At 45.3% G+C, this 19446-nt stretch overlaps 1 protein-coding gene across 3 annotated transcripts in view; it reads right to left on the bottom strand.

Annotated features, from left to right (window-relative positions):
• Positions 1 to 9872: 9872 nt before the first annotated feature.
• The window catches only part of LOC137539236 (oxidoreductase HTATIP2-like), a 121402-nt gene continuing 111828 nt past the window's right edge, over positions 9873 to 19446 (bottom strand). For all 3 annotated transcript variants that reach the window (XM_068261782.1, XM_068261780.1, XM_068261781.1), the window contains 3 exons: positions 17433 to 17570; positions 16199 to 16260; positions 9873 to 15185 (listed from right to left, as the gene is read on the bottom strand). In XM_068261782.1, the coding sequence (XP_068117883.1) occupies positions 14951 to 15185; positions 16199 to 16260; positions 17433 to 17570 (435 nt within the window). In that variant the 3' untranslated portion in view covers positions 9873 to 14950. The remainder of the gene's footprint in view (positions 15186 to 16198; positions 16261 to 17432; positions 17571 to 19446) is intronic.

Here is a 19446-nt window from a genome sequence, read left to right as displayed (position 1 = left end):
ATCTTTGATTCGAATCTCGGATCATTTTACTACGGAAGCATTCGGGGGTGAAATGACTAGCAGGACAGGACTTTCCCTGCGGTGGACAGAGAAGGGGAGGGGGGTGGACACACAGAGAAGGGGAGAAGATGGACAGAGGGCAGGGAGTGGACAGAGAAGGGAGGAGGGACGAGCAGAGAGCAGAAATGTTTGCACACAATACCCACATGCTGCAATCATATGCTTTACATATATTTCACCTATATGTTCATCGATATACTTTGAATGCAAACGTTGCACAGTGAAAGAAAGCATTCCCCAAAGCATTCCCAGAAGTGAAGTGCAGCTGTTTAGAGCAGTGCAGGAGGATCATATTGCACAGCAATCAAAGTGCCTGCCCTGTCCTAGCCCAGCACGCTGCCTGCAAAGTTACTGAGCTGAGCCAAAAGTTTCAAATTTGTTCACTGTGCACAACTACGGAACAGACAGCTTATAATGAGCAGCACATTATAGCCAGTATGTGTGCTCTACACATATCTGGCAGTGGCACCAATGTCCCCTCTCTCTCATCTACCTGTCCCTGCAAGGCGTACTCCCCTCCAGCAGAGCGATCCATCTCTGCTCTGCTTCCAGGACCCCGCTGCCCGCTGAGGGGGGCGTGTCGATCCTGGCCCCGCCCCCTTTGCGATCCGAATCACTTATTTTGATGATTCGACTCACAAAAGAGATTCGGATCAAAGTTCCGAATCGTTCATGTTCCGGACAACACTACTGCCAATCCAGGACTCCGCTACCCACGCTGCCTCCTGCTAGCCTCCCGCCTGGACGTCGTGTCATTTGATTAAAATGAGCCTCTAATTTCCCCAGCTTTACTCCTGTGTTACGCGGGGCTTAATAGAGCCCAGCCATCTGCCATTGTCTGCGGGAAATTAAAGTGACACAAATACGGCAGGCTCCCTTTCCCCTCTGCGATTAGCCAATTACCTCATTTCAATGCCCGCCAGCATCCCTCTATTCACCGGCCCAACTCACCGCTGACAAAGTCCCCTTGAAGAACGGGCCGGGGAGAAGTCGGGGATTCTGGCACCTTTAACCTATCGCCCCCCCCCCCCTCCCTCCGCCACAATGGGGGCCGCCTAACAAAACCTCCACACCTTTGTTTCCCATATTCCTCTGCTCCAGCAGAAATTCTGATGAGGGAACACTTGGCATCCCCCCTTAATAGCGAATACCTTCACAATCCTCCGCCAGATGGTGAACTCAATTCGTCTGCATGTAACGTGGAATTACAATGGGTAAACAAAAGACGAAAAAGGGAAAAATTCCAGCTGTATGCATTTTGCACCAAACAAGTTAACGCCAGCTTATTAAACAGTCATGTGTAAATAGCAATCATATTTTAGCATTTAGTCAGGGTTATATATCAGCTGTGACAAACACAAGCCACTTATAGCGGTCCTCAAATGCTGATGATTTATCTGATGTGGTTTTTTGTGTGTTTCTCTAATCAGGTACCAATAGATCAGGCTTCTATGGCCCATATGCAATTCACTTTTCCTCCTAGCAGATATATTTTTCATCTTCTCTTTAAAGAGAACCAGAGACGAACGACCTAATAGATTTATACATACCTGGGGCTTCCTCCAGCCCCATCCGCATGGATCGCTCCCACGCCGCCATCCTCCGCTGCCTCTATCGCCAGTACCGGGTCCCTTCACTTCGGCCAGTCGACGCAAGCGCAGTGCACGATCTCCATACTGCGCAGGCGCATGCATAAAGCAGGCGCCGGCGAGATGGAGGGAGTCCCTGTGGATTTGGCTGTGTCCAGCGAAAGTGACAGGACCCGGTACCGGCGATAGAGGCAGCGGAGGACGGCGGCGTGGGACCGATCCATGCAGATGGGGCTGGAGGGAGCCCCAGGTATGTATAAAACCTTTTTTCATTTTCTGTCTCTGGCCATCTCTGGTTCCCTTTAAAGGGAACCCGAGGTGAGAGGGATATGGAGGCTGCCATATTTATTTCCTTTTTAAATAATGCTAGTTGCCTGGCAGTCCTCTTGATCCTTTGCCGCTAATACTTTTAACCATAGACCTTGAACAAGCATGTAGAAGATCAGGTACTCGTGTTTTAAAGAGAATCTGTATTGTTAAAATCGCACAAAAGTAAACATACCAGTGCGTTAGGGGACATCCCCTATTACCCTCTGTCACAATTTTGCCGCTCCCCGCCACATTAAAAGTGGTTAAAAACAGTTTTAAAAAGTTTGTTTATAAACAAACAAAATGGCCACCAAAACAGAAAGTAGTTTGATGTACAGTATGTCCACACATAGAAAATACATCCATACACAAGCAGGCTGTATACAGCCTTCCTTTTGAATCTCAAAAGATCATTTGTGTGTTTCTTTCCCCCTGCAGTTCTCATGCACTGAAGTTTCAGGCTGCTCTTTTCTTCCTGCAAACAGCTTTGCCCTTGTCTGAATTTCCTCAGTATGTGAAAGCCCAGCCAGCTCAGAGGACGATTTATCCAGCTTGTAAAAGAGAAGAGAGAAGATGCCCTAATCTAAATAATACACAGGCAGTGTGCATAGAGGGGCCTGGAAGGGGGAGTTCATAGCAGAACCACAACACTGAAGAACTTGGCAGCCTTCCAGACACAGGCCGACAAGTCTGACAGGGGAGATACATTGATTTATTATAGAGACTGTGATAGCAGAAAGTGCTGCAGTTAGCCAGAACGCATTAGAATAGCTTTTGGAACTTGTAGGATGATAAAAAAACAGGATGCAATTTTTGTTACGGAGTCTCTTTAAGGGATTAGCCATATGCTTGTTCCAGAGTTGTTGTTACACATTTTACACTATTTATGCCAGAAGATCAACAGGCTGCCAGGCAACTGGCATTGTTTACAAGGAAATAAATATGGCAGCCTCCATGTCCCTCTCACCTCAGGTTCCCTTTAAAATAAATTTCCAGCACTTTTTAAGTTAAAAAGTACTGAAGTAGGAAAAAAAATACTATGAAACATTTGTTGGGAGTGTTTTCTTGCTTTCTGGTGACTTAAAAGCCATTTTATTTAGGCTAGGTTCACAGTGGTCAGTTTATTAACAAACATTATAATGACTGTGAACTGCAATGGAGACAGGATATAGACTTTAATTCAAAGCCTGCATGAAGTGAGTTAGAATAACACAATCCGATTCTGTGAACAGGCCCATAGAATTATATGGGCAGTGAGTTGACAGTGTTTTCAAACTATAATAATAAACTAGTCCAACAATAGACTGTAACCATAACAACTAAACAAAAATTGAATATGTCTCTAGTATAAACATTGTTGGGCTGTTATTTCGGTTAGTATATCATGATCATTATTTTCTTACTGTAACAGTGATAATTATGAACTTTATTACATACTAGCTAATGGCCTGGCGTTGCCCGGGTATGTATTTGGCTGGTGTTGTCTCCGCCCACTTTTTCTAACCCTAACACACAATTACTCAATGACCTAGTTTGTGAGCTTTGGCATCAATAAGTTGCATTCAAATGAAACAAATCTGATTGGCTGTGGCTCCACCCCCTTTTCTAAATTTGAACCCCAGTCACCCAATGACCAACTGGTTTGAGGCTTGTGCCATTAACAGTGCAAGAATGGCAGCAATTAAATATTCCCCTCGAAAATCAATAGGTGAATTCTGATTGGCTTTTGTAGGCTCCACCCACTTTTCTGAATATTCATCCCAGTCACCCAGTGACCAACTGTGCAAAGTTTGAGAACCCTGCCATTAACTGTGTAAGAATGGCTGCATTTTACATTTTCCCAGTGAAATTTGTATTTGTCTCCTCCCACTTTTTGGTTATGGGGATAAAAAGTATCCTATATGTTATTCCAGGTAATGTACTATGTGTGTGCCAAATTTCATTCAAATCCATTCAGCCATTGTTGCGTGATTGAGTAACAAACATCCAAACTTTCGCATTTATAATATTAGTGAAATAAACATATTTTTGCCAACCTTCATACCAATACTAAGAAGTTCACAGAACAATGAGAACTACGGTTAGATGACCATCCTGTTATAGAATAAATGTATCATATTCTTACATAATAAAGTTTGCCATTGACCAATGTGAACAGGGCCTGAGAAGTTTAAAATTATCACCTCCTAGGAGAAATCTCAGTTACTTGCATATGGGCCTATGGCCCAGTGCACACCAAAACCGCTAGCAGATCCGCAATACGCTAGCGGTTTTGGGAGCTGATTTCAGAGCGATTCTAGGTATGTTTAGAGAGGTTTTCTAAACATACCTAGCGGTTTTGAGTGCGTTTTTGTGTAGCAGATACCACATATTGTTACAGTAAAAGCTGTTACTGAACAGCTACTGTAACAAAAATGCCTGGCAAACCGCTCTGAAGTAGCGTTTTTCAGAGCGGTTTGCGTTTTTCCTATACTTTACATTGAGGACGAAACGCTTCCGAAATCCGCAAAAGCGCAGCAGGAGGCGCGTTTGCGGCTTGGCAAAAACCGCAAACCGCCGGTGTGCACCATCCCATTGCAATACATTAGACAAGCGTTTTTATAGGCGGATGCGGCCGGCGGATCGCTCCAAAAACCGCTCGGTGTGCACTGGGCCTTAGTCTCTTTTCAAATGTGGTTTAGGCAAGGCAAGGGCCTTTTTCTCCTGACCACACTCTGGTGTAAAAATTGGATCAGACACATTTTTCCGCACTTAGGAAATCGCAGGGGCATCATGTCTGACATTTTCTTTACTGTGGACCATAATGTTTGTTATTTTTGACATTTTTCCATAATCTTTTATTGTGCTAAGAATAAGAGTAAAGGTGGCCATACACTCGTTAGATTAGCAGCAGATAGATCATCAGATAGATCTGTGATCTATCTGATGTGTTTAGGAACATTTTTTACTAGGAATAGATTTCCAATAGATTTCAGTATGAAATCTATTGAAAATCGATCTGATGGCATTTTTTTTGCCATCAGATTTCCATTAGGTCAAATGCAAAATGATAAGCAATCTCAACAGATCGACCTAGATTTTCCAGCATGTCAGATCGATTAAAATCGGACGCAAATCAATCGATCGGTCAATCGATTTCTAATCGATCGAGCGATTTCGATTTTCGGCCGCTAATCGGCTCAGTGTATGGGCCCCTTAAAAAGAAACTCCGACCAAGAATTGAACTTTATCCCAATCAGTAGCCGATACTCCCTTTTACATGAGAAATCTATTCCTTTTCACAAACAGACCATCAGGGGGCGCTGTATGGCTGATATTGTGGTGAAACCCCTCCTACAAGAAACTCTGAGGACCATGGTACTTCTGGCAGTTTCCTGTCTGTGAACCTTACTGCATTGTGGGAAATAGCTGTTTACAGCTGTTTCCAACTGCTAAAAAAGCATGCAGCAGCTACATCACCTGCCAACAGTAAAAATGTCACCATGTAATAAATGTCAGAATGTAAATCAGGGATTTAAAAGATTTTACAATGGGCAAACACTGAGTAAATCATTTATATATAATTATTGTAAAAATGAAGCACTTTTTTTTTATTACATTATTTTCACTGGAGTTCCTCTTTAAGAAAAGATTTGATAGTTACCTGGGGCTTCCTCCAGCTCCATAAGCACTGCTGAGCCCCTTGCAGTCCTCCCGGTGCCTCCGTTCTCCGGCTAACAGTCCCAGTAATCTCGCTTATGAGTCGCGTCAGTCGGGCTTTTCTACGCATGCCGGGCTCAGCAACGTGCATGCCCTTCGCTCTTCCACGGCCGGGATCATTCTGTGCAGCAAGATGAGATGACACTCTGGCCACTAGTAATTGAAATGTTTGTAGAATGGCAAAGGTGGGCTCAAGTGTAGGAAGCTTTATTCCAGGTTTACATTAAAGAACAGCACAGCCAAGACTCCACTCTGAATAAGACTTTTATTTGCAGGTGGACAATGTGCTCTGCACAAGCACCATACAGTGCACTCCATTTATGGTATTTGTATATTGTAAATTCCATATAAATATTTATAGATATACAGTACAGGAAACTCACCAGCACCAAAAATAATAAAACCATAAAAGGCACAAATTCCCTATAAATGAACAGTATGGAGAGACCTTAAAATGTATCTCCACTTTGAGGGTAGGGACACGCTAGGCAGAAACGCTAGCGTTGCAGAAAACGCACATAATGCCAGTGTTGCCAACTTCGGCAAAAACTTTTTATTGACAAAGCTCAAAAAAATTTACTGACAGAACATTTTTTTTACTGACATCTAATATTACTGAAATTAAATTAAAAATATCACACACGTTCCCCACATGCAATACACCAGCAACCACATGGGGTGTGAATGAGGAAGAAGAATGCAAAGACAGTGGTGGACACCAGTGGCGTACCTAGGGCATTTGACACCCGGTGCTGGGTATTATAAGACACCCCCCCCCCCCCCCCCCCCCGCCCCCCCAAAAAAGTAAAGGGGCAAAAAATGGGTGGCGCTATAACATGCGGCGCGCAAAGCGCGCCGCAGCAAAAAAATGGGCGTGGCCATGACCGGATGAGGGCGGAGCTAACTGTAAATTGACGTGAACCCGGGTGAAAATACACGTAATGTGTGCAGATTTGCCCAGAGAATACGTTCAATCATGTCTGCAGATTTGCCCAGAGAATACGTTCAATCATGTCGGCAGATTTGCCCAGAAAATACATGCAATCATGTCGGCAGATTTGCCCAGAGAATACGTTCAATCATGTCGGCAGATTTGCCCAGAGAATACGTTCAATCATGTCGGCAGATTTTCCCAGAGAATACGTTCAATCATGTCTGCAGATTTGCCCAGAAAATACATGCAATCATGTCGGCAGATTTGCCCAGAAAATGCATGCAATCATGTCTGCAGATTTGCCCAGAGAATACGTTCAATCATGTCGGCAGATTTGCCCAGAAAATACATGCAATCATGTCTGCAGATTTGCCCAGAAAATACATGCAATCATGTCGTCAGATTTGCCCAGAAAATACATGCAATCATGTCGGCAGATTTGCCCAGAGAATACGTTCAATCATGTCGACAGATTTGCCCAGAAAATACATGCAATCATGTCGGCAGATTTGCCCAGAGAATACGTTCAATCATGTCGGCAGATTTGCCCAGAGAATACGTTCAATCATGTCGGCAGATTTGCCCAGAGAATAAGTTCAATCATGTCGGCAGATTTGCCCAGAGAATACGTTCAATCATGTCTGCAGATTTGCCCAGAAAATACATGCAATCATGTCGGCAGATTTGCCCAGAAAATGCATGCAATCATGTCTGCAGATTTGCCCAGAGAATACGTTCAATCATGTCGGCAGATTTGCCCAGAAAATACATGCAATCATGTCGGCAGATTTGCCCAGAGAATACGTTCAATCATGTTGGCAGATTTGCCCAGAGAATACGTTCAATCATGTTGGCAGATTTGCCCAGAGAATACGTTCAATCATGTCTGCAGATTTGCCCAGAGAATACGTTCAATCATGTCTGCAGATTTGCCCAGAGAATACGTTCAATCATGTCTGCAGATTTGCCCAGAGAATACGTTCAATCATGTCTGCAGATTTGCCCAGAGAATACGTTCAATCATGTCTGCAGATTTGCCCAGAGAATACGTTCAATCATGTCGGCAAATTTGCCCAGAAAATACATGCAATCATGTCGGCAGATTTGCCCAGAGAATACGTTCAATCATGTCGGCAGATTTGCCCAGAAAATACATGCAATCGTGTGGCAGACCTGTCCAGAAAACACTTCAATCGTGTAGCAGACCTGGCCAGAACATAAATGCTACCCCTGGCTGCTAATATAAATTAAAAAGAAAAAAAAAACATTTACTCACCTGCAGCAGAGCTCCTGTTCCGGCCTCCGTCCAGTGCGCAGCTCCCACGATCCTCTGCAGCCAGCAACTCCCAAAGTCTCCAGAGCAGGGCTTCGGACATTTTACTATAGCCCTGCTCTGCCGCTGCGGTGAACTGATACGGCGTCTATTAGATGCCGAAAGTCAGTTCACGCTGGGGGGTGCTTGGAGAATTTTAAGGGGTGCTTCAGCACCCAAAGCACACCCCCCCCCGTGCCGCCACTGCCCCCAGTATAGGTAGCTAGCAGTTGCCCCCAGTATAGGTAGCTAGTTGCCCCCAGTGAAGGTAGTATAGTTGCCCCAATATAGCTAGTATAGTTGCCCCCAGGATAGGCAGCATAGCTGCTGCCCCCAATGTAGGTAGTGTTGCTGCCCCCAGTGTAGTTTGTATAGTTGCCCCCGTAGAGCTGCCCTCCAGTATAGCTAGTATAGTGGCCCCCATAGTTGCCCCAGTATAGCTAGTATAGTGGCCCACAGTTTAGATAGTATAGTTGCCTCCATTGTAGCTGGTATGGTGCCCCCCCCCCAGTATAGGTAATATAGTGGCCCCCATAGATGCCCCCAGTGTAGCTAGTATAGTGCCCTGTGCCCTCCCCCCCCCCGTTTAGCTGCCTCCAGTATAGTGGCCCCCAGCTGCCAGCTAGTATAGTGGCCCCCAGTTTAGGTAGTAGTTCCCCCCCCCCCGTGTAGCTAGAAGGAGGGGTGACAGCAGGGATAGCGGCGGGGAGGGGGAAATATCCCCCCCTCCCTCACCTGGGTCCCCTCCTTCTGCCTCTCTTCTCCCCCCAAAAATGCGGGCAGCGGGCCGGTGGCAGTGGGCAGCGAGCAGGCGAGCGCGGAGTATACTCACGTTACTTCCGTGTATCAGCCTGGAACGCTGCGTCGCCGTCACGTGCCTCTACTGCGCCTCCAATGATTGGAGGCGCAGAAGAGGCACGTGACGGTGACGCAGCGTTCCAGGCTGATACGCGGAAGTAACGTGAGTATACTCCGCGCTCGCCTGCTCGCTGCCCACTGCCACCGGCCCGCTGCCCGCATTTTTGGGGGGAGAAGAGAGGCAGAAGGAGGGGACCCAGGTGAGGGAGGGGGGGATATTTCCCCCTCCCCGCCGCTATCCCTGCTGTCACCCCTCCTCCTAGCGCTGCTCTTCCCCTCCTTAGTCAGGTGTAGGGGGGTCGTGGCGACACCCCCCTGGCTGACTGGTACCCGGTGCGCCCCGCCCCCCTGCGCCCTTAGGTAGGAACGCCACTGGTGGACACCAGACAGATAAAGTATTAATGCATGGAATTGGGGGGGGGGGGCTTTGATACACCTACATTTGGGGGATGCAAAAGGGGGTTTCCATCACGTTTGTTGTTTGCAATTATTGCAGCCCTTGTCACTGCACACCCGATCCATCATGTCAACCTGAGATTTTCCACCATTTCTGATTGAGACATGCAACCAATTTTGGTCCAAAATTAGTCATTTTGAGTCCAAAATTTGAATTGTTGACAGTGCATGCTCTTGATGGCACCGATTTTTATAATATCAATAATAATTATCTAATCTGATGGCCAATTGCCTGCCAAGTCTACAGATTTATGGCCACCTTTAACTAGTGCAGTGTACATTCCAGAGTGATACATGAACTGATAAGCAGTAAGTGCTGTAACCTACTGGGGACGTTTTTTTTACTGACACCACAAAGTTTATCACGGACTTTACTGACAGCCCAAATTTGTTGACTTTTTTTACTGACTGTCAGTAAATTTACTGACGGTTGGCAACACTGCATAATGCGTCAATAAGCCGCATGGAAAAATGCATATGTTTGCGTTCTGCAATTTGTGTTTTTTAAAACGCAGGACTTGCTGCATATTTTGCCAAAACGCATCTAAAAGGCACATAATGAATGTCAATGGTGACGCAGAGGTATTGCGTTTTAGTGCATAGTGTGTTTTTTTTATGTATTTCTTTAAAAAAAAAAAAAAAAAAAAGTTTGATGATGCATTTCCGCTTTCTGTTGACTTCCTAGTGATTAGCATAAAACGCATATCAAAAACGCATACAAAACGCATATGCGATTTATATACTGTATGTGAACCGCAAATGCAGTGAAACACACACAAAACGCATGTGCGGAACAATAATGCAAGTGCATTGAACACACACAAATGCATATGCAGCAAAATGCTGCCTAGTGTGTTCCTACCCTCAACAAAAAGGCATAAAAACAGTTTCTTCCTAGACGGCTGTATGCATAGCAGTGCTGTTCCTATTTTGCTTCCCCTGTGTGCGTCCATCAGTGCAATTCATTTATTGTATTTGCATTTTATAAATTCATTGTGAATACATTCATAGATCGAGAATAAAGACATTCATATAGAAACCCACCAGCACCAAAATGATCATAAGAAGACCATAAAAAGCCACAAATCCCCTATACATTAACCACTTAATGACAAGCTGACTTATAAAAACGTCCTGCTAGAGCCTCTTAATGGCTCTGGACATTTTTATAAGTCAGACAGTGCAGCTGCCGCTGTGCGTGTGCATGTGCGCGCTCCCGCATGTGCGCTCCGCATGTGCACGTGAGGTAAGTGAGTAAAAAAAACATCATAGGAAAAATACACCTTTATTTCCAAATAATATATTGTCACCATACTTTGTACTAGGGACATAATTAAAATGTTGTTATAACCAGGACAAATAGGCAGATAATGTGATAGATAGATGTGTGGGTTTTATGTACAGTAGTAGTGCTTATATTAAAACTATAGGGGATGAAATTGGAGAAATAGTGTATTTTTTTCATTTTTTCCTTGTATTTCCCTTTAAAATGCATAGAAAATAAAGTAATTACTGAAAACAAATATCAACCCCAAAAAGCCCAATTGGTGGTGAAAAAAACAAGATATAGATGATTTCATTGTGATTAGTAGTGATTAAGCTATTGGTAAATGAAAGGGCACAGAAAGGTGAAAAGCGCTGTTGTCCGTTAGGGTAAAAACCTCTTTGGGGTGGAGTGGTTAAGAATATGGAGAAATGTATCTCCATTTTCACAAAAAAATATATAAAATATTTCCCTCCTAGAGACCTGTAGGCATAGCAGTGATGGCAGTTCCTCTTTGCCTTCCCCTCTGTATGTCTGTATATCCGGTGTAATTAAAGTAGAACTCTAGCCACACAATATATTGTAGGTTTGGAGAGAGTGGGAAAGCGCTAGAACCTCTGTCAGGTTTATATTTCTGTCTGGGTCCTGGTTGAGAATATTTTCCCTGAGGCCGATTGTACACCTATTAATTGAGGTGTGACCACATTGCACCACGGAAATTGGCCTTCATACGACTCTGCGCCACGGTGCGGTGATAGGTTCACATGCATAGCGCCGCCCCCTGGCTAGTGACATAATCCCTGCTGGGCAGAAAGCACGTCACTGGGATTCCCATCTGTCCACGCTTGCAAGTCACTCCCGTTGTGCACATTTACTGCGTCACCCATTGACTTGAATTACAGCACAATCCGTGCAGTAGGCAAAGATCATGGGGTAACGCGCTGCAGCCTTTGCGTTCGCATTATGGTGATTTGGATACTTCCTGCCCCCTCCCCCCCCCCCCCCATTCCATGACGTGTGCAAGTCTCCCTAGTCTTGCATGCCGTTAAAGAGAGCCCAAGGTGGACTCAAAAAGTAAAAAAGAAGTAGGCTACCTGATCCACGGGGCTGAGTGGATCAGGTAGCCGCAAAAAAACGCCGCTCTCGTGTGCCTCAGTGGCCCACTTTCACTTTCGTGACCTCTGGGTCACGACGCTGCTCTGAGAGACCGTGTGTCTTTCATAGCATGCAGCGAGGCGGGGTAGCGGCAGGAGGCACGGCAAGGGAGAGAGAGCTGTCCAGCGGCAGGACAGCCCTGCAGGAAAAGCCCTTGGCGGTCATTTTGAACAGGGAATTCCTCTCCCCTGTGTTTACCTCCAAGTTAGCAACAAATCTTATTGCTAAACTCGGGGGGGGGGGGGGGGGCGGGCTAAAGCGTGGTGGTGGGGGGGGGGGGCAGAGAGCCATGTCATTAGGCAGAGAACATGGCTCTGTGTCTCATCTGCCCCTCGAAGATCCACCTCAGGTTCTCTTCAAGGCCAGGATGCGGCAGGGAAGAGCAATACGATGCGATGCAGCGTGCAAGGGGCCTGAGGGTCTATTTGCACCAATGCAATTTGATCCGATTTCAGATTGCACTTGATTCGCAGATCTCAAGGAAACCAGTAAAATCAATGAAACTCCTCTACCCCTTTGCCACTGTTGAGATTTCATTTTTATCCCCAAATACAAAATAGTGCTTGCTGCATTTATCCTGCATTGGAGTGTAAGTCAATGGAAGCGCAAGAAAATTGCATACCACAAATGCAGAGGTATGCAATTATCTTGGGATTTCTGTTTTTTCTCCCTGCTGAATCCTCAGAAAAACGAATACGCCGATGCACTGTGAAAGCTGAGAAAACTGCAGTAAAATTGTGTCAAAAAACGCACAGAGAAGAACCCTTGTCAGGTTTATAGCTATGTCTGGGCCCTTTTTGATAATATTTCCCCTAAGGGTCCATTTGCACTGAATGCGATTTGATTCAACTTTCGGATTGCATGCAATTCGCTGATTTCAAGGACACCGGTAAAATCAATGAACGTGATTTGATTTTTCCCAAATGCTAATAGTACTTGCTGCATTTATCCTGCTATTGCGTTTGTATACAAATGTAATTTTCTTGTGGTTTCCATTTTTCCCCTATCTAATGACAAAACACACAGAATATTAAATATTAAAAAAATAAATAGTGGCAAATGGACTGGTGTCACTGAAAACAGGAAGTGAGGTAATCTGTCCACTGAGAAGATCCCCCAACTTCCTGTCCCAGTGACCACGGTGAGAATCCAAGCAGCAGTAAATACCTGACAGAGGAAGCCTTGTACTGGTTAGGGATGATCAAAGAGAAGCAAATTCTTCCGAGTTGATGCAAATGTATGCACATTTTTATGCTAATGTATGCAGTTTGAAAATGGACCAATCAATTTAAACCCAGGTTTAAATGGATCGGTCTTTTTTCAAGCTGCATATATTTGCATACAAATGTGCAAAATTTTGGAAGAATTTGCATCTCTTTGATCACCCCTTGTACTGGTGGCTGGTCAAGAGGTGTTTTTCATGAAAAAGGTGTTTACCCTGACCAATATATCTCACTTTTTTTAATAGAAAACAGCACCAAAGTAAAAAATGATCCCTCAGTTATTTATCTAAAGCCGCTAAACACCATTTAAAAAACCTAGTGGGGTACAGCATGCTTTATAGAGACACTGAAGCGAACTAATTTTGCACATTTTACCTTATAATTCGCTTCAGTGCTCTCATGCCAAGTAAATCGCCGTGTTCCCGCCGCTAAACGAGGGCTGCAGAGCCCCTAAATCCCTCTGCAAATATCCACCACCAACTTGGTCGGTGGATTTTGCTGCGCTGAGAGGCAGAGCTTCCAGCTGTAGCGCTGCCCCTCCTGATGTCAATCGCCGCCCGAATCGCAGCCTCACCCCACCCCTCTCTGTCAAGGAAGAGTGAGAGGAGCGGGGAGAGGCGGCGATGCGCCACGATTGACGTCAGGAGGGGCAGAGCTGAAGCTGGAAGCTCTGCCCCTTCCAGGAAATGACGGCTGGATTGCCCACCGGGGATTTGCGGGCTCTGCACCCCTTGTTTAGCGGCGGGGACACGGCGGATTACTTGTGATAAGTGCACTGAAGCGAATTATAAGGTAAAATGGGCAAAATTAGTTTGCTTCAGTGTCTCTTTAATATTAGAGAAACATCAGTGTTGCCCATAGCAGCCAATCAGATATTGGCCTATATGCAATTACAGTAACAACTTCTTCCAAGTTTTCTCCTAAGTAATATTTTCAAACTTGCCAATAAAATGCCTTTTAAATGGCCAGCAAGCAATAAAATACTAAAAGTAGTTTTGATAGTACTTTTTCACCTTTTTTTGGGTACTTTTTCAACTGCAAAGTGCTGAAAAGTTATTCTAAATACAAGATGAAAAACTATCACCTAGAAGAAAACTCAGGAGAAAAAGTGAATTGCATATGGGCCACTGTGTTTCATTTTCTAGCCAGGACTGGAAAAATGGCCGAAGTTACCGGATTAGTTCATGTGGACACTGCAACCACATTGCTTAGCTTGGGTGTATACTGTATGTGGCCCACTGATGAAAGGATATGTACCCATAATGCCTCAGTCTGACCTGTGCAGACTGTCTTAGTGGGCTAGAGCAATGTATTTATCAATAAACGCTCAGTATAACATTAGCAGGATATTTACCCATAATCCCTCACTGTGGTATTAGCAAGGTATTCATACATAATGCCTCAATGTGGCATTGGTAGGGCACTTATTTATCCATAATCCTGAGAGCGACATTAGCAGGGTATTTACCCATAATCCCTCAGTCAGGCTCTAACAGGGAATTTATCTATAAACTGTCAATGTGACACTAGCTAGGTGATTACCCATAATAATCCCTCAGTGTGGCACTGGCAGGGTGTTTACCCATGATCCCTTAGTGCAGCACTGACAGGGTGTTTACCCATAATCCCTCAGTGTGGCACATCTGGGATATTTACCCATGATCCTTCAGTGCAGCATTGGCAGAGTTTTTACCTATTATCCCTCAGTGTGGCACTGGCAGGGTGTTTACCCATAATCCCTCAGTGTAGCACTGACAGGGTGTTTACCCATAATCCCTCAGTGTGGCACTGACAGGGTGTTTACCCATAATCCCTCAGTGTGGCACTGACAGGGTGTTTACCCATAATCCCTCAGTGTGGCACTGACAGGGTGTTTACCCATAATCCCTCAGTGTGGCACTGACAGGGTGTTTACCCATAATCCCTCAGTGCGGCACTGGTTGGTATTTACCCATGATCCCTCAGTGCGGCCCTGTCAGATTGTTAATCCATGATCCCTCAGTGCGGCACTGGTAGGGTGTTTACCCATAATCCCTCAGCATGGCATTGTCAGGAATTCCACCCACAATCCCTAAGTGCTGCACATTCCCCTTAGCACTTCCCCTTAGCAGTCTCTTCGCCCAGCTTTCCCAGGGAATGGATAGCCTTGTTCTCCAGCAGTTCCACCTTCTTATCGCTCGGCATCACAGCGTTATTCAACATGGCCTTCACCAGGGTAGTCATGGGCACAGTGTAGGCAGTGGGGAACATGTAGGCAATGGGCGCCATCATCTTCCTCATGAACCACTCCCCAGGGAGGAACTCTTTCCTGTCAACCATTAGAAGTCTGTACAGAGAAAAGGAAAACATTCTGTTAGGGTAAGCCTTTACATAAAGCCACACAGGGCACAGGCACTTGTGACAACTTCCTTTAGCAGTGGGGCTATGAAAGGAAGCAGGAAATCCGGACACCTGATCGACACCGTTGGGAGGATGACACTATACCACTAAAGGCTTGAAGGATCCTCGGGACCTTCCATAACAATCAAGCTCTTGTTATAATCTTATAATGGGTGTCCTGAGGTGGCGTGGGAACACGTAAAACAGCTGAGGACACTGGCCATATTTGTTCTGTTGTAACTTCTTACCGTGTTTAAATAAAGTGCCATTTGTACCGAGAGCCTAAAACCATCTGTCTTCATTGTGGAACCTTATAACGTGGGTTGTAAGTGGCTGGTAAGCCTTATCCCCATTGGGTGCTGGGAATCACATTGGTGTACTAATATCGTATAGGAACTGACCACGCTGGAACTGAATATACAATATCTACCTTTTGACCAGCACTGATTTGTTTATATTTTCTGATATCGTAAACTACTTTTCCCAGTCCATTGGAGTTCACTATAAAGGGATTCTACTGTGTGTGCAATTAATACAAAGCAGCGCTGCTGAATAAAGATAGGGAATGTCAGGGGCGTAGCAATAGGGGTTGCAGAGGTTGCGACCGCATCGGGGCCCTTGGGCCAGAGGGGCCCTGAAGGGCCCTCCCTCAACTGCAGTATTAGCTCTCTAGTGGTCCTGTGCTCATAATAATCACTTCTATAGATACTTTGAATAGTGGTAATTATTAACAGACTGCTCCCTATCCCCTTCTTGCACATCTGATACTGTAGTTGCCATTGGAAGATTTTGGTGCGCCGTATCAATTGTTAAGTATAGAGTGCTTGGGGGGGCCCATGTAAAACTTGCATCGGGGCCCACAGCTCCTTAGCTACGCCACTGGGGAATGTCAATCAGACAATCAGAGAACAGTAAAAGCGGGGGATTTCCTCTGCGTAATAGTGAGCGGTTTATACTCACGCCGGTCTGAAGATGGAGAATCTCTCGAAGCCCATTTCTTCTATTTCAGCCTCCACTTCCCCCTAATGAGAAACAAAGTGCATTGTGGGGCAGACTTACTAAGAACAGACAACTCTGGGCTGCATACCAGTAATCCACAAGCCTTCCAGCAGCCCAGCGCCGCAGCTAATGTTTTTGTGGCACCAAGCGGTCTATAAATAGTGGCCTCCCCCTGCCGAAGACAGCTAAGCAAGCTTCGGGGAAAGATGGGCGTGACCCTGTCGCCTAATAAAGCGGCATGCAACGGCATGGCCATGACATGATGTAGGTGGCACTTTATAGCCAGATGTAGGTACCGACCCCGCCCCCAGCATAGGTGGCCAGATGTCCCATAAGTATAAGCCCCTTCCCTAGCATTGGTGGCCAAATGTGCCCCCAGTATAGGTAGCCTGGTATAGGTGCCCCCAGTATAGGTAGTAAGAGGCCCCCCGTATAGATAGTAAAGTGTCCCCAAGTATAGATAAGACTTTGCTATGGGGCCCTATAGTTTTGTAGCTGCGCCCCTGCATGAATACACAAATGTTAGAACTTTTTAACTTTTTCTGATTAATCTTTTGGAGACCGACGTAGTTTGAATCTACGTCCAGCAGGTGGTGCTGCCGCCCTTGTGGGACGTTGATTCAACGTCCGCGCTAACAAACCATCCCAACGCGATCGTGCGCATCGGAGAGGGGAGATTAAGCTGTCATATGACAGCTGACATCTCCCCTCAGTGATCAGCAGCCATCGCGTTTGACTGCTGATCACGTGATCACTGCGATCGCTGGCGGATCATAGTAATTACTTACAGAGCTGCGGCGGTAGGGGGGAAAGAAGAGGATCCACTCACCTTCCTGCCGTTCCCCCGAGGATTGGCGCTCCCCTCCGCTCTGGCCGGCATCCCTGCTATATTGACGCTAAGTGCCGGGTCCCGGCTTGATGACGTCATCGCCTGGGAGGGGAGTAAAGGCTGCCAGCAATACGGGGGACACCTGGCCACCCAGGGGGGACCATACCTAAGTGCCCACAGTAGGGATCCGGCTGCCTGACCCCCCCCCAAATGCGCCACCCCTCTTGCATGTAAAATGCCTGGTCCTTAAGGGGGGGTAGGCAGCCGGTCCCAAAGGGGTTAATCCAATGCAACCCAAATAAAAGGTCACCCTACAGTACAGTTGCACCCCGTCACCATGGTTACCATGATATGTGGTCCACTAACCTTCACCCGGAGATAGAGGAAGCTGCTGCCCTTGTCGGCTGACTTGGAAGACTCCAGATTGAAATGTTTGCAACCTCCTGATTTGGCCAACTCTGCCGACTTCACTACGTAATCGTGATCCACGCGGATAAATCCAGCCTAGGAGGGGAAAAGGGGTGGAATATTCCAACATTACTTTCATTATTTAGTACTCTGCATTTACACCCACTGAAGCAACTGCACAACTGTGTAATCATGTGATTATATAATCAGCCAATCATGTGGCAGCAGTGCAGTGCATACAGTCATGCAGATACAGGTCAGGAACTACAGTTCATCAAACACCAGAATAAGGAAAGAAGTCATCTCAGTGATTGTGACTGTGGCATGATTGTTGGTGGCAGAGGGGCTGGTTTGAGTATTTCTGTGACTGCTGATCTATCGGGATTCTCACACAGGACAGTCTCTAGTGTTTACTCAGAATCATGTGAAAAAGGAAGAACATCTAGAGAGTGACAATTCTGCAGATGGAATCATTAATTAGAGCGGTCAGAGAAGAGAAGAATGTTCTAGAGCTCCACTTGAAGGATTTGTCAGAAGATAGTTCAGCTGTAGTCACTCACATACATAAATGTTCAGCCGGTCTGCAGATATGTGCCATTAATAACTGTGCTTTTACTGAGAATTGAACACAGATTTTTGGCTAATCAGATTTGACTAGATTCAGAAATCCACTTTAAGTTTGATAAAAGAGGTCAGAGGAGAATGGCCAGACTAGTTTGAGCTGACAGAAAGGCTTCAGTCACTCAGATAACCACTGTTAGGAATGATCAATGAGATGTAAATTGTTCTGAAATTATGCAGGTTTAGATTGATGGGTCCATTTTCAAGCTGCATATATTTGCATAAGAATTTGCATAAATTTGCATCAACGCTGAATAATTTGCATATTCGTGATCATCCCTACTCCTTGCAGCTGTCACGTGTGGGGGGGCCAGCATGAAGACTGCTAGTGAGCTGCTCTGAAGGGGTTTTGGAAACAGGCACACAGGCCATGTGACCAGCATTTTAGGGTCTGCATTCATTTTTATTAGTAATATGTTAGATGTACTAAGAAATCTCCAGATATCTCCAAGCATCTGCAGAGGATACATCTTGTAAACCTAGATGCTTAATTAGGACTGTCTGGTATTACAGGATTAGGATTTCCCACCCTTACCTGAGTCATACCCGATCATAGTAAGGACTGCTGAGTGGCATATGAAGTAGCGGGTGTGTGAGTGCTGTTGCATGTCCTGCAACTAAAGGCTAGTACACACTAGCAATTTTGATGGATCAATCATTGGTCAATTTTACCACCTCCATGTAGTATGAGGGCCAAACAGATTTTCAATTCTATGCAGATTATATAGGTAAATGGTCATACTACATGGAGGTGGTAAAATTGACCAATGATTGATCCATCAAAATTGCTAGTGTGTACTAGGCATAAAGGACAGCCCGAGTTATATCATATCCCAGCAAGGGATAATAAGAGTGATTTGTGAATTTGTATCTGTGTGACTGTAGTTACTACATCTACCACCAGAGGGCGGGCTGCATTGTATCAAATTATAGTCATGGTTGCTGAAAAGTAAGGGAAATAGTGACTGTGTGACTGTACTTGCATGCAGCATCCACAGCAAGTTTCTTTTTTTTAATAAATCCAGTACAAGGCGTATATATTTTTTTAAACAAGTTCTCACTGTGGGCGCTCACATTAGACATTTTTACAGCAACCCATTGTATGTTCTAATATGACCCAGTCCAGGGGTGGAATCTTTTATAACAGAACGACAGACTATATATATTATTTAGTATATGCAGTACATACTAAATAATAATAATAGGGCCTCATGCACACGGCAATATTATCCATGCTAATGGCAGCAGAGTACATGCGAGCGCGACTTCGGTTATTACCATAGCAACACTCGCGTTACCCAAGTATCATGGGTTGCCCTAATTTGTGCACTAATCTGCTGGCGTTAGTATC

This window comes from Hyperolius riggenbachi, chromosome 11, assembly GCF_040937935.1.
Source record: "Hyperolius riggenbachi isolate aHypRig1 chromosome 11, aHypRig1.pri, whole genome shotgun sequence".
Taxonomy (NCBI): domain Eukaryota; kingdom Metazoa; phylum Chordata; class Amphibia; order Anura; family Hyperoliidae; genus Hyperolius; species Hyperolius riggenbachi.
This window is presented reverse-complemented; position numbering and strand designations above follow the sequence as displayed.